Source organism: Aquarana catesbeiana, linkage group LG05, assembly GCF_042186555.1.
Source record: "Aquarana catesbeiana isolate 2022-GZ linkage group LG05, ASM4218655v1, whole genome shotgun sequence".
In the NCBI taxonomy this organism is placed as follows: Eukaryota; Metazoa; Chordata; class Amphibia; order Anura; family Ranidae; genus Aquarana; species Aquarana catesbeiana.
In genome coordinates this window covers 361,995,060-362,011,518 of record NC_133328.1, presented here as the reverse complement: position 1 = coordinate 362,011,518, position 16,459 = coordinate 361,995,060, and the positions used below count along the sequence as shown (strand labels likewise).

At 41.4% G+C, this 16,459-nt stretch overlaps 1 protein-coding gene across 2 annotated transcripts in view; it reads right to left on the bottom strand.

Annotated features, from left to right (window-relative positions):
- The window catches only part of CDH20 (cadherin 20), a 691,588-nt gene that overhangs the window by 29,419 nt on the left and 645,710 nt on the right, over positions 1–16,459 (bottom strand). For both annotated transcript variants that reach the window (XM_073630897.1, XM_073630899.1), the window contains 3 exons: positions 15,423–15,676; positions 3,757–3,893; positions 2,229–2,350 (listed from right to left, as the gene is read on the bottom strand). In XM_073630897.1, the coding sequence (XP_073486998.1) occupies positions 2,229–2,350; positions 3,757–3,893; positions 15,423–15,676 (513 nt within the window). The remainder of the gene's footprint in view (positions 1–2,228; positions 2,351–3,756; positions 3,894–15,422; positions 15,677–16,459) is intronic.

Below are 16,459 nucleotides of genomic sequence, written 5' to 3'. Positions count from 1 at the left end.
AACTTACTGCTTATTGCACAGAGTTGATGATGCTGATTAACTGTCAAATGAGACAGAAGAAAGAAGAAAGGTGAAGAAAGGCATTGCTGAATTAGCAATGATTTATCAAACCAAAAAATAAGTATATCACCCGTTTAATTGTGTAGTGTGAAGAATACGTGTAAATAAGATTATATATACATAACTATTTAGAAAAAGAGCAAACAGCAAACTTATATGTATTTCAACTGTGTATTTAGTGTTTGTCCAGCATTTCCTTTTACTTCTTTGATGGCCAGCTTGTTATTGAGTTTTGAAATGGTAAATGCCTTACACCCAACACAGATTCATATTAAATTGCAGCGAATTTATTGATGTATAAAAAAATAATCTACTCCGGAAGGTTTAGAGTGGGTAACGAGATTTACAGACAATCTGCCATTGGGGAAGAGAACAGCAAGTTATCACTTGCAGTGTAACAATTTAGGGTACATATATGATTATTTCACAAAGTTTTATGAAACACCATAAATTACTAAAAGGACTAATCACTTTTTCATTTTTATTGCTTTACTTTATACAAGTTAAATGGCATGCTATCTTGGTATCCACCTACTCACTCTTTTTCCACTATATTACAAGACCCTGCAAAAATCATCTCTATAGTTTGGTATTAAATTGCAATTTGTTACTAGGATGCTTTAGTACCCCTACAGCAAGCAGCTTGCTATGGGGCACCTGAGCCGAGCTGAAGCTCCGTGTGTTCATTCAGACACAGAGCTTTCGATCGGCCCGCCCCCTCTCTCCTCTGATTGGCTAACTGACTTTGACAGCCAATGGCGACGCTGCTGTGTCTCAGCCAATCAAGAGGGAGATTCCTGAACGGCGAGGGATTCGTGGACATCATTGGACAGAGAGGGGCTCTGGTAAGTATTAGGGGGAGCTGAAGGGGGCTGCTACACACAGAATGCTTTTTATCTTAATGCATAGAATGCATTAAGATAAAAAAAACCTTCTGCCTTTACAAGTCCTTTAATAATTGTCAGTAGGAAAAGTACAAGTACAAACTCTCAAACATGAAAGAAGAAACTTGCCTAATATATAATAGAAGACAAATCATATACTGGGGAAGTAAAGATTAATCATAATCACTGTCCCAGCCCATCAACTCCATCAGTTTATTCAGGCAGTGTTAATAAGAACATAACATGTTTCTTTATATTGATCTGTGAAAACCTGAAGCAACTACAAGACAAAGTAGATGCTTTAAGCAAGCAGTAACGGGTCTGTTACAATCAATACTGATTGTGCACAAGCTACCCCTTCTGTTTCAGGCAAGGCCTGAGTTGACAGCTGTAGAAATAGGTCATAATGGCAAGAAAGCTATCAAACTTAAAAGATTTTTTTTAATGGCAAAATTCTAAAAAATAACTTACAGGCTACCATTTTTAACTGATGACCTCAACTATTGCAGCAATACATTTTCACAGGGCCAAAACCACCAATATTACCCAGTGAAAATTGAAGCTGAACTGCAGGCAGCCATCTAAATTCACAATAGTAGTACAAGTGAGTAAACATATCTCTCCAAAATAGCCATTCTTGTCAGTCAGTCTTGTAACTTAGGTACCCCAGTCACACAGCATAGCTAGGTCCTTGACATATCCCTGATTATCAAAACATTCACTTTAGTTAAAGCTCTGATAAGAGCTAACCAAAACAGTTATTGGATAGTTTATTGGAAGAAACAGCAGCTTCAATTGGTCCATGCATTAAAATGAAAGGTCCTGTTATTTCCTTTTACTCTACACCCCCCCCCCCCCCCAATAAAAATTAAAAAATAAAAGCTAGTTTAAACCTAAAAATGTACACATATAAAAAAAATTAGGAGCAGAATGTTGAAAATACTCTTTTCAAACCCAGACTTCTGGCATGCTCACCTAAACCAAGATAATGTCACTCATCTTGCTCACAGGATCTTGGAGAGATTGAGGAACCCAAATATTGCTAAAATGTGCTCCAATAGAGGTCCATTCTAAAGGTTTTGTAATAGATACTTAACTGGATAAAGTGGGACTCTTCATATCTGCTGCTTACAGTTTAGCTTTAGGAATGCAACAATATACGAAGTGGATAACAGCTGTGTTACTTTGAGTAATATTCCAAGAAATGTTACTTTCTTTGGTCCATAAAGTTTGTAGTGAGCTTTTTTCAACCCAACTAGTGTTGGGTTGTAAAACAATTCTTACCTGTCCAGCTTTAGCATTTTCACACATAAAAGTTTCATAGAATTTTGTGAATACTGGAGCATTATCATTGACATCTAGTACTTTTATTGTAACCGGAACAGTTCCAATCTGTGCTGGATTATCTGAAAGATTGAAAAAATCAGAATGTAAATGATGTCCTTAGCTCTGTGCAATAAATGCAAGTAAATCACAGATTTGTAATGTAAATTACAATTTAGATGTTACAAAAAAATCTCCTAAAAAATTTCATGGTGGGTTTTTGGAGAAATGGACTGTTTGACATTTGAAGAGACATTTGGCATGGGTTTTTGTTGTTTTTCATTTGGTTGGTTTTAAAGGGGCACGAACATTTTCGTTGCATGACATTTTACGTGTGATAACATTGTTGTAGGTATCATTTTTATAGTCATTACAGCTTTTAAAATATAGTATTGATATTTTAACTCAAGGATTAGGGTTAGCTTTAGGAATTCTATTCCATTCCATGGGTAGCACAGTGGCTAAGTGGTTATCACTTCCGACTGGCAGCACTGGGATCATTGGTTCAAATTCCAACCACAGCACTACCTGCCTGGAGTTTGCTTGTTCTCCCTGTGCCAGCATGGGTTTCCTCCGGGTACTCCGGTTTCCTCCCACACTGCAAAGACATGCTGGTAGGTTAGTTGGCTCCTGTCTAAATTGGCCTTAGTATGTATATGTATGAATGTGAGTTAGGAAACTCATATTGTAAGCTCCTTAAGGGCAGGGACTGGTGTGCATGTACAATATATATATAAAGTGCTGTGTAAACTGATGGTGCTATACAAGTACCTGTACTAAATTCTATGATAGGTCTAAATTAAAATGGATCTTTAGTTTTTTGGGGCCCCCAGGTGCATTTGTCATAATGTGAAAATATGCACAGAATATTTGCTCATTATGTGTTCTCCCAAAATGCCTTCCTGCAACATGGCATCTGTGCTCCCCCTTGTCTCTTCATTGTTGCCGCTGCCATCTTATGGTCTTCAGAGTTAAAAGTCTACTTTCTTCTTATTGGCCAGCTACAGATGATGTAATGTCAACACATGTGCATGGGAGTTACTTCCTCCCAGCATCTGTGAAATGCCAGTACTGTACACTGCGCTGAGCATACATAGCTGTTCAGTGTGCAATTAGGAAAACATTTTTACCAGGCAGGGGAAGAGCTTTTAATGCAGAGGTGACTTACAAAGTCGTTTCATCTTCAACCTACTTGCTTACAATTTTTGTAAAAAACGAAGCTAACTTTAAGGTTGAAGGTCAATACGTAGGTCACACATTTGTTTGTGTGATGAGTGTATAACACATTAAATAAAATGACTTTAGCCAGAAATTCATGTTCTGAGATTTCTGGTGCCAAAAGTTCAGAGCTAAACAAAACCAGACAAGTTTTGAGAATTTGAAAATTAATGTTCCATAAAATGTAAACAAATTAAAACACAACTTCAGCCAAAAAGGTTTTTAGTTTATTATAGACTTGGAAAAAGCATTTTACACATAATATACTTACTCATCTCCATTGCTAAAATTGTGATATTATGCCATGCCAGTTCTTCCCTATCCAATGGCCTCGCTGTCATCAATGCTCCTGTAGTAATGTCAACATAGAAATATCTCCCAGGATCACTGTTTCTGTCAATAGAATATCTGGAAAAAGTATTAAAATCTGTTACATATAGTCCATTTTTAAATTTTAGCTTACAAGAGCCAATATTTTGTTTTGTTTTTTAATGCAAAATATTACAAAAAAATTACATAAAATTTTATGTATCAATAAATTTAAAAAAATGCATTATTTTAATTGCAAGCAGTGCAAGTACCTGAAATTGACTTGGTATCAAAATCTGGGAGAGGGAGGCAGAACAAGGAGCCGATCATTTGTGCTGCAGTGCTCATAAGTCCAAGGTACATGCTCTTAGGAGAAGAGAGTAGAGTGAAGAGAGATGAGCACACCCATCTCATATTTCTATTTTTACTGCCACAGGCTGGTGGAGAGACAAGACCTGTAAATGTTCCTTAACTAAAGCAAAGAAACTCAGGTCTTTTGCCCCACCAGACAAGGCTGTGCTGTACGGTAGGGATGAGCCCAATGTTCGAGTCGAACGTAAATTCGTCTCGAACATCGGGTGTTCGCCTGTTTGCCGAATAGCAAACAATTTGGGGTGTTCACGGCAAATTAAAAAGCCGTGGAACACCCTTTAAAAGTCTATGAGAGAAATCAAAAGTGCTAATTTTAAAGGCTTATATGCATGGTATTGTCATAAAAAGTGTTTGGGGACCTGGGTCCTGCTCCAGGGGACATGGATCAATGCAAGAAAAGTTTTAAAAATGGACGTTTTTTCGGGAGCAGTGATGTTAATGATCCTTAAAGTGAAACAATAAAAGTGAAATATTCCTTTAAATTTCATTGTCTATAGTATGCCTGTAAAGTGGCGCATGTTTCCCGTGTTTAGAACAATCCGAGAGCAAAATGACATTTCTAAAGGAAAAAAAGTAATTTAAAAGTACTCGCGGCTATAATGAATTGTCGGTCCCAGCAATACACATAAAAGTTAATTGATAAAAACGGCATGGGATTCCCCCACACCTGGTCCGCCCCCCTCTGACGCACGGGGACATCCCTATGACTTTCCCTTAGCGTCAGAGGGGGGCGGAGTCACTCGGTTATGTAACCGGGTGGCCCCGCCCCCCTCTGGTGATACGGGGAAGCCATAGGGATGTCCCCCTGCATCAGAGGGGGGCGGGGTTACCCGGCAATGTCATCATGGGGCCCCACCCTGTTATAAAAGAGCTGTCACCTTTCTTTTTCGGTTCGTCGGAGTGAGAGAAGAAGAAGAAGAAGACTTTGTGGGACAGTTTTATTATTTTATTTTTTTAATAAAGGACTTGTCCCAAGCAGGGCCGGATTAACATAGGGGCTGGTGGAGCTGCAGCTCCAGGCCCCTCCCTCAATATAGGCCCATGGAAGTGGCTTATCAATTCCTGTGTGCCTTCCTGAAGGAAGAGGAGCCCTCTGTGCACACATGGAGGAGACAAGTGTTAGTGCAGCCGAGTCCTGTCTCTACCGATGCCTGACTCCTATCACAGGATCTGTTCCACTCACACAGATCCTCAGTGTCTGGGAGCTGTCTGGGGGAGGGGCGCTGATGTCCTAACCAGCAGGAGCCCGGGAGGAAGGACATCTTACATGATGTTGTTGAGATAAGGTTAGTACATTTGTTAGGGAGGTGTTTTATTGTGCTAGGGGAAAGACTGCTGTTTCCCCCCATGTAATGTGCTCTCTTGTGCCCACCATGTCGTGCTGTGCCTTGCAGTGCCCCCATGTAATGTGCTGTGCCCACCATGTCATGTGCTTTGCAGTGGCCCCATGTAATGTGCTGTGCCCACTATGCCATGTGCTGTGCATTGCAGTGCCCCCCATGTAATGTGCTGTGCCCAGTAAGTAATTTGCTGTGCATTGCAGTGCTCACTATGTAATGTGCAGTGCCCACCATGTCATGTGCTGTGCCATGCAGTAATCCCACCAAGTAATGTACAGTGCCCACCATGTCATGTGCAGTTCCCACCATGTCATGTGCTGTGCCCACCCTGCCATGTGTTGTGCCCAGCATGTAGTGTGTTGTGCCCACTGTGCAATGTGCTGGGCTGTTCAGCAGTGCCCACCATGTCATGTGCAGTTCCTAACATGTAATGTGCAATTGCATTGCCCACCATGAAATGTGCTATGCCATGCAGTGCCCACCATGTAATGTGTTGTGCCATGCAGTGCCCACCATGTAATGCGCTGTGCCCACCACGTCATGTGCTGTGCCATGCAGTGCCCACCAAGTAATGCGTTGTACCCACCATGTAATGTGCTGTGCCATGCAGTGCCAACCGTGTCATGTGCAGTGCCCACCATGTAAATTACTGTGCAGTGCACACCCTGTCGTACTGTGTTGTGCCCACCATGTCATGTGCTGCGCCATGCAGTGCTTACCATGTAATGTGCTGTACCCAGCATGTAATGTACTGTACATTGTCCACCATGGCATGTGCCGTGCAGTACCCACAATGGAATGCGCTATGCAGGGCTCACCATGTCATGTGCGGTGTCTACCAATTAATGTGCTGTGCTGTGTCATGCAGTGCCCACCATATCATGTGGTGTCATGCAGTACCCACCTTGTCATGTGCTGTGCAGTGCCCACCATGACATGTGCAGTACCCATCATATAATATGCTGTGCCCACCATATAATGTGCTGTGCAGTGCCCACTTGTAATGTGCAGTGCCCACCATGTAATGTGCTCAGCTGTGCCCGCCATGTCATGTGCTGTGCCCACCATATAAGGTCCTGTGCCCACCGTGTGCATGTGCTGTGTTGTGCCCACCATGCAATGTGCTGTGTTGTGCAGTACCAACCATGTCATGTGCTGTGCCCACCATATAATGTACTGTGCCTACCTTGTAATGTGCTGTATTGGGCAGTGCCAACAGTGTAATGTGCTGTGCCCGCCATGTAATGTGCTGTGCTTCGCCCACCATCAAATGTGCTGTATCCATGTATCCACCATGTAATGTGTAGTGCCAACCATGTAATGTACTGTGCTATTCCCCCCCCGTAATGTACTATGCTGTGCCCCCCACAGACTCACCCCCTCACTCTCACCCCCCCCCCGCTCTCTCTTTCACCCCCTCTCTCTCATCCCCTCTCTTTCACCCTGTTCTCTCTCTCACCCCCTTCATCCCCCATTCTCTCTCTCTTGCCCCCTTCAACCCTCTCTTTCCTACCACCCTCTCTCTCTTTCACCCTCTCTCTATTCCCCTTTTTCTCACCCCCTCTCTCTCGTCCCCATCTCTCTAATTCAACGCCTTTCTCTCTCTTTTCCCCTCCCTCTCATTCCCTCTCTTTCAGCCCCCTATCTCGCTATCACCCCCCCCCTCTCTCTCTCTCTCTCTCTCTCTCTCTCTCTCAACCACTCTCTCACACCCCTCTCTCTCTTTAATTTAATTCAACAAAAAATTGTTTGCATTTTCATTTTATTTATTTTCATAAAAAGGCCCACCAAAATCCTTAGCACCAGGCCCATGTTGCTCTTAATCTGGCCCTGGTCCCAAGGTGTGTATTGTCTTTTTTTAATTATTTTTATACATTGTTTGTGAAATGGTAGAGGTACATTTGTACCCCGTTACAATTTCACACGGGGGGGTAGGGATCTGGGGTCCCCTTGTTAAAGGGGGCTTCCAGATTCTGATAAGCCCCCCGCCCGCAGACCCCCACAACCCCCGGCCAAGGGTTGTGGGGATGAGGCCCTTCTCTCCATCAACATGGGGACAAGGTACTTTGGGGGGCTACCCCAAAGCACCCTTCCAATGTTGAGTGCATGTGGCCTGGTACGTTTCAGGAGGGGGGGTGCTCTCTCGTGCCCCCCTCTTTTCCTGCGGCCTGCCAGGTTGCGTGCTCGGATAAGGGTCTGGTATGGATTTTTGGGGGGACCCCACGCCATTTTTTTAAAACTTTTTTTTGCATTGATACATGTCCCCTGGGGCAGGACCCAGGTCCCCAAACAATAACTTGCATATATGCCTTTAAAATTAGCACTTTTGATTTATCGTGTTCGCGTCCCATAGACTTTAACGGTGTTCACATGGTCAAACAAATTTTTTGCCTGTTCGTATGTTCTGCTGCGAACCAAACCGGGGGTGTTCCCTACTGTATGGCACCGCAGTGTAGGTCATAGAAATGGAGGGACAGAAATACAAATCTTTTGGCAGGTAAAAGAGGTCCCTTGTATTTCATCTGTGTATTTAACTGTTTGCCTGGAGTTCAACTTTACAGAAATGCATTGTCTAGCTAAAGTTGCCAGCGATCAAGTCACGCTGGCTGCCCAAAGATGCCAGCAGCAGGGCAATGCTGGGACGCCACATTGCTGGAGCCAAGGTGAATATAGTTCTGCTTTAAAATACATTTTTTACTAAGGCAGTTATTTTCCAATCTTACCAACTGACTTATATGGTACTTCTGCTTTGCTTTATTTGAAATGACAATACAGTGATTATTGAGCTCCTCCAATTCGTGAACCATGTACTGTTGCAGGTCTAAGATAAATTGTACAGGGACTTACACTTGTAAATAATTTTTTTCAGAACATTCTAATTTCATGATATTTGAAGGTCGACCTAGTATTGCGATTATGATTATTATGTTATATTATTAAATAATGTCAAGCTGTAGAAGCAATACATTTCTTATGAATTCCCCATTTTTCTCTCTTAATAACCAGACCTTGAATTTAGATTATTTTTCTACTGCAAACCACAGAAGAATCATCATTATATTCTAATGAAATATTAAACTTACCAGTGTAGAAATGCAAAGTTCACTGTCCAAGACACACAGGTTGTTTCATAACTGTAATTAACTATTGCTTTTTAATAAACTGTGTATTTCCATTAATTAAAGCTACTCTTGCGTACTGTGGATAGGTGATCTGGTGGATTGCTATATGGCTGACTGATCTTGGGGAAAGAACTGATCACCAAGATAGCGTTTGGCAATTGATCAGTACTTTACTGTTGTGTTAACACTTATAACAGAAATGTCTGTCTACTACATAAGTATGCATTTTAACTTGAGAATGCACGATTTCACATTTACGGGAACTTTCAACTACCAAATTATGCGCACATAAGTAAATTACATTTACATTTCTGCCACCTATTCATAATCTTTTAGCTTAAACATAGAAGAAAAGACATAATAAAAAAAACACCTTCTAAAGCGATATTTGCTCATCTAACTCTGATATTCGTGTCCCCCACCAGCCCTGCTTATGGAAGTTGGGGGGTGGTGATCCAGCACTGCAGTCTCTGCCCAGCTGTGCAATCTTCTGGAGCCTGAGAGGATGTGGTGCAGGACAGCCAATTAGAAAAAAATGCATTTCACCCAGGCAGCAACAGGGATAGACTTAGGACTCAGTACATTATGTTACTATGGATTTAGGTGAATATTTTAGGCTTTTAGGTATTTTTTTTCAGCCAGTTAGTTAGAGAGAGATGGGTAGGGGTAGGTGGGGTAGGTTATGTATCTGTTGGATTTAGGTGAATATTTTAGGCTTTTAGGTAGTATTTTTAGCCAGTTAGTTAGAGAGAGATGGGTAGGGGTAGCTGGGGTAGGTTATGTATCTGTTGGGGGAAAGAGGAATCTGCCTAAAGAACAGCTTTAAACTAAATCAGTCTTAAACAAATGTGGGTTATTCTAACTAACGTGATGGGAAATGCTTAAGCTGAGGTTACTTTCAGAGGAAACTACATGTAAAAATAATCAGCACAGAGTTATATGCAACTGAAGTTATATGCAAATCTTGATAAATGCTGTAAAAGTAACATGTTGACCTTTTTTTTGTTTTGGGTGGCCTCAATGAATAGTAGGAAGCACTTATGAGGCAGAAGAAACATAGCCAAACTTGATTTTTACTGGCAAGGTTGATATCTGATATAACATGACATGCATTTCCCCAAGAAGGTTATTTCCACTTAGGTCCCTTTCTCTTGAGCAGTAGTTCACACCAGAGAGTTGATTAACAGTCAAGATTCTGATCTCTAGGGCTTGATTTACTGGAGCGTGCAAACTCTGGTGCCTCTCTGCATAGAAACCAATGAGCTTCCAGTTTTTTTTCATCAAAGCTTAATTGAACAAGCTGAAGTTAGAAACTTATTGGCTACCATGCACAAATGTGCCAGATTTTGCACTCTCCAGTTTTAGTAAATCAACCCCTAGAGATCAGAATCATGACTCTTTGCTGCTTTGTTACACATCTACATAAATGCCTTGGTTGATCACCAGTGACTGCAACACCTATAATGCTTCTCAAAACATGTAACCAGTTATTAACCTCTTGTGTTTTAGTATGCAATATTGCAGACATTGCTCTAAAGATAAAAAAGGTGAAAACAGTATTTTATTAAAAAAAAGGTGGTCTTTGCAGACACAGTGCAGATAAAATGTCACCCAGTTTGGGCTTACATTAACTATAATGCCGCGTACAGGCGGTCGGATTTTCCGACGGGAAATGTTCGATAGGAGCTTGTTGTCGGAAATTCCGACCGTGTGTAGGCTCCATCGGACATTTTCTGTTGGAACTTCCGACAAACAAAATTTGAGATCTGGATCTCAAATTTTCCGACAACAAAATCCGTTGTCGTAAATTCCGATCATGTGTACACAATTCCGACGCACAAACTTTCACGCATGCTCGGAATCAAGCAGAAGAGCCGCACTGGCTATTGAACTTCTTTTTTCTCGGCTCGTCGTACGTGTTGTACGTCACTGCGTTCTTGACGTTCAGAATTTCCGACAAGATTTGTGTGACCGTGTGTATGCAAGACAAGTTTGAGCCAACATCCATCGGAAAAAAAACATGGATTTTGTTGTCGGAATGTGCAATCGTGTGTACATGGCATTAGGGTGTGTTCACACTATATGCAGTGACTGGTGTTCTTCTGCATCACCATTCAATGCAAGCACACATAGAAAAGGGTTTACTGCAAAAAAGAGACAGCCCTTCACTTTTTTTTCCCCTCACTTTTTTGGTCAAGAAAATCTGCTCTTTCAATTGATGGGGCTTAATTCTCAGGTTCCTCAACAGATTGTGTTGCCTGTTTAGAATGTTGGATGGAAGAAAAAGGCAGCTTCAAGATTAAAAATTCACCCTGCTTTATAAAAAAGATATTTTGGTATGCTAACAGTGCTGAAACGCACTCAAAAAAAAAAAAGTACAGTTTTTAGTTTGCTTGAAGTTAGTAAAACTGGAGATGCCTCATTATTACTGCAAGCCCTTCAATTGTTTTTGTTGTCCTTGTTCATAATGCAATGCTGGTGTGATGTGAGGTGCTGAAAAGTGCTGCATTTTTGTGCTGTGAATTTGGATAGTGTCACATGTCACCGCAGTGCTATGAAACATGCTGCACTGCCGAGACTTGTGTGTAGCGTAACTTTGTGCACTCCCATTAAAGTGAAAACATGTAAACAGTGTGATATGCTGAATCAGAGCATTGCATCACCCCCTCACCAGCCGTTAAAAGAGACACCAGCTTGCATGCTAGGATGAAAAGTTTTAGTATGCAGCTAGTGTAAACAGGCCCTAAGTGTAAGAGGTATCTTAAGCTTACCTCTAGTGTACCCTCAAGTAGATCATGTACTTTAAAAGACAAGTTCACCTTTGTAGAAAAGAAAAAAGAAAAAAATGTGCATTTATATTTTTTTCCTGCAGAAGCCTACAAAGCATTGCACCTGCGAGCACTATATCATGGGTACACTGTGGGCTCCTGCAGACATGTCCTCCTACTTTCATAGCTCTGTATGAAAAAATATATATATAATCAGCGCAATAAACAATGTGATTGTAAAAATAAAAATAAAATAATCAATATAATAGCCTACTAATAGGCTTGACGTGATTGTTGCCCACACCACTGAGAGTGTATCCACTTGTGACTCAATAGGTAATAAACAAAATAATATACTGTATATATATATATATATATATATATATATATATATATATATATATATATATGTAGCGCAACCAAAAACTCATAAATCAAGTCCAAATATTGATGAAATTCCACCGTAGTGCAACTTTCAGTGACAGTTCATTGATATCCAGTGACTTCGGTGACCACCACCTCAAGCTAGAATGCCTGCTCACCTCCCAATGTTGACCCCACTACAGAGTCACACATGCCTGTAGTAATATCTCTCAGGATGTCTCGGGGAAACCCTTTCTCCTCCTGGTGTTCCTGGACAAGACAGACCTCCTCCTGGGTTCTCACGGTATGGACCCCACTACAGAGTGACACACCTGGTGAAATATCTCTCAGGATACCTCGGGAACACAAGTCCTCATCACAGTGCACCTAGACAGCTCAGACCTCCTCCCGGGATCTCATTCAGTCATGTGTAGCCATATAAAACAGAGGCAAACCATAGTGCTCTCTGCTAATAACATTTAATAAAGCTTAACTCAGGGATAAAATACACACATACAAATGTGAAAAACAAATATTTCATCATATTGATGAAAATGGAGAAAAACATCCTGAATGGTAGCACCTCGCACCTGTACGCGTTACGCTCTCTAATGAGCTTCTTCAGCAGGTCAGGCATTACTACAGGCATGTTTGACTCTGTAGTGGGGTCAACATTGGGAGGTGAACAGGCACAGGGCTGGTGCAAGGATTTTTGACACCCTAGGTGAAACCTAACTTTGCTGCCCCTCTGGCTCCACCCCTGACTCCACCCCCTTTGCCCTGCCCATGTATACCCCTCCTTTTTAATGAAGCACCCATTAAATGCAGCCCACCAGCACCCATCAAATGCAGCCTCACCAGCGCTCATCAAATGCAGCCTACCAACGTTCATCAAATGCGGCCTACTAGCGCCCATCAATGCAGCCTCACCAGCGCCCATCAAATACAGCTGACCAGCACCCATCAAATACACCTGACCAGCGCCCATCAAATGCAGCCTACCAGCACCCATCAATGCAGCCTACCAGCGCCCATAAATGCAGCCTACCAGTCCCCATCAATGAATGTTTGCTTGCTTTCATTCATTCGGGAGTTGGAACACAGACACAGTTCTCTGCCGCCGCTGTGCCTCTGACACTAAGAGCAAACGGAACGGCGGCTGCCTGCTGATTCTAAAACTTAGTTGCTTGCTGCAGAGAGAAGAAAGTAGGAACACCAGTGGCCGAGCGCCCTAGGCAGCAGTGCGCCCTAGGCGGCTGCTTAGTTTGCCTAGTGGTAGCACCGGCCCTGAGCAGGAAAACCTCTGTATGGGCCAGAGGTTGTGTCAGTGGACTATGAGAGCACTCATTAGTGCCCCCGCAGCCCATTGAAACTATAAGTCTGTCTGCAGTGGTGTCAGATGGCACATGAAGTTTATTCATTTACAGGAATCTGTGAATAATTGATGTGGCAGTGTAGGCGGAGCCCTGCACAACCATGCTGTAGTTGAAAAGTGACAGTGGGGATTGGGGGGGAGGCAGGAGCTTGAACATGTTACATGTTCTACCCTAAATACAGGTGCAACATGTAACATCATCCAAAGGTGAACTTATCCTTTAAAAATTCAGATCGCACTCTCTCACTGCCTAGCACACTTTTGATCGCTGTTCTCTGCTTTGCATTATTTTTACTGTTGTATTTGGCTCTTTAGGAATCAATGGAGATATCCTCCTTTTATATCTTTTTGGTTTTCATTTGTTTCTTTATTTGGAAATTTAAAAGTGCAGCAGTCTGCTTTATAATTATAATTTCATTCACTAATATTTTTGAGTACAAGGTTTACTTATTTAAATACAGTGGTACCTTGGATTACGAGCATAATTCGTTCCAGAAGAATACTTGTAATTCAAAGCACTCATATATCAAAGCGAGTTTCCCCATAGAAGTCAATGGTAACTCAGATACTTCATTCCACAGTGACTTCTATTGTATGCAGTACAGCATGTGACCAGAGGTGGGAGGGGGTGCTGGAGACACTCGTAAACACTCGCAATCCACTTGGAGCCGCTCGGATGCGCTCGGAAACACTCGGGAACCAAGTGTTTCTGTGTTTTGCAAGTGTTTCCAAATGGCTCAGAGCGTCACCGGCGCCCCCGCACCTCTGACCAAATGTGGTACTGCACACAGCAGAGGCTTGAATCCTGCTCGTTTTGCGAGACAACGCTCACAAACCGAGTCAGGATTTAACAAAAATTAATAGCTTGTATTGCGAATTGCTCCGATGTATTGCTGTACTTTATAATCAGCTACAGCAGTTTTTTTTCTTTTGGGATAAAGGTATTACATGAATAAATAAAAGTTGATTACTTTAAGCCCCCCTGTCAGTGTTAAATGATCTGTCACATCCAGGTAACTGCAAGAGAGATTTCTGCTGAAAAACAACAGACTTACTGGATGGATCACCAGATGAAAATAGAAGAAGGCAAGCATAAAAAAATAAAACTGATGCAGCAATCACACCTAAGAATTGGTAAGCTACAATATAATAAATGTTTGCTTTTGGGTTAAATACTGCTTTAACTATTGCAAATTTTTATTTGGATAAATAATCAATAAAGCAGAAGATGTATAGCCAAAGCATTTTCTTTAAATTTGACAGAATAAGAACCCCAGTTGGATTATATTGCTGTCTGTATGTCTGTCCTCTCACTTCCTATGCCAGGTTGGATTCATTTGTAAGGAGGGGTAAAAACTGTGGTTAGATGTTTTGTTTTCCGTTTGTGCTTTGGGGAGCTTTCCTCTCACTTCGTTGCCTAAGTTTCACCAGTCACTAGGACAGAAAGGGGGGGCTTTCAGTTTTAGTCCTGACTACATCAGGAAAATGTATACCTGCATACAAAGCTATTAAATGACTTGTTATAATAAATTAAATAAGCTAAAGTGGAACTTCAGTCATTTTTTTCATCTTGCCATTTATTAAATACTCTGCCCTTGTTGTTTTAACTTTGGATAGTAAAACATTTTTTTTCTGCCAGTAATTACCTTATACAGCCCACTTCCTGTTTCTTGTCTGGTCATTAGCCTAGGCTTATGACATCATGCACAGCTCTCTGTCACTCTTGTGAGAGTTTGCCAGGAAGGGAGGGGGGATGAGTCATAAGAGGGCCAATGAGAGCTGCAGAGCTGGAGGTGTATGTCTGTGTAAATCCAGGAAGTGAACAGGCAGCACCTTTAGCTGCCCACAGTTAAAATGGTTGCAGCCAGACTCAGTGGAGGGAGATTTCGGCAGTATATTTGGCAAGTACAGAATCACGGTATGTATAAAATAATATGCAAAGTGGTTGGAAGGAAGCTTCAGAATGGCAAAGATGTTTTTATTACAAATGATGTGAGCAGAATGCAGTTCCTCTTTAATATTACCTGTTTCTTTATGGCATGAAACCTACAAAATAATGCACACTCCCCACACAACTAATTATACAGTTTACAAAGGGAACAGAAATAATAATGCACGTAGGCGCCTATTCTTCTATGTAATCAATATGCTGTTAGGTGTACACAGTAATATCATACCAGTGTGTAAAAATAATCAATGTTTCAAGCTAATCAATACTTCTCTATTAATACATACAATGCACGAACCCAGAAGAATGCAATAAATCAAAAGTGCAATTAGTTACCCACCTGACTGAATTGTTTGTTGCGTCTGGGTCCTTTGCAGCAACAATTTGTATTGTTGTCCCGATATCAACATTTTCTGAGACTTCTACGAAATAATGACGTGACTCAAATACCGGTGGTTCATCGACATCTTCTATAGTAATGTGTACAGTAGTGGTATCACGAAATGGTCCTAAGTTAAAAAAGCGCACTTCGATGTGTGGGTTGGAACCTTCAATCTTTAGTGTATAGCTTTTCTTGCTTTCAAAATCTAGCGGCTGAAAAGCAAAGTTACATTGTAAATATTATAGTTTTTTAGAAAGTGAATTAAAAGGTGCTATTGAAAAACATTTGTTCATTCAAATAATTGGGTGCTACACTCAACACACAACAAGCCTAAATAAGATGAAGTTAGGTCTGGTGTATAAGAATGCCCCAGTCTCTAGGTACCAATCATTGAGTGCCATGCATTTTAGGTGTAAATATTCCCCAGTGCCTACATCAGCCAACAGCGGAATTTAGCCCGCTGTCAACTATAAACGGGTCATAGGAGTGCAGAACCACCTGCACTCCTGTGATCCCCAGGAGAAGTATAGCAAAAATAGCTATATACTTCTAATATAATAATATACTTCTCCTTTAAACTGAGGGGAAATTAAACTGAGGGGAAATTTGATGATGGCCTGGATGAAGGCATGCAAGTTTAGGTGTAAATATGTATCAGTGCATAAGTTTCATTATAAAATGCTGTACACATTCAGATCTATGTGGTTTATTGTTATTTGTTCCTTTGAAGTGGAACTGAACTCATAAAGTAAAGATATGGTATGTTATAAGGAACATTTGAAAATGTTAATTGTGCCTAAGAAGTACTCTGAAAAATGTAGCTTTTGTCTGGAATTTCTCCTTAAAAATAGCAGTACACTCCCTGGTATGTGAGGGTGCCTAGGCACAGCCTACAGCCTCATAGGTGTATATCTGCAGTGTGAGATCTAAGACATGAATGCCTCTGAAGGCTAGTTGTAAGAAACTTAGAATGAGATTTGGCAATAACACCACTG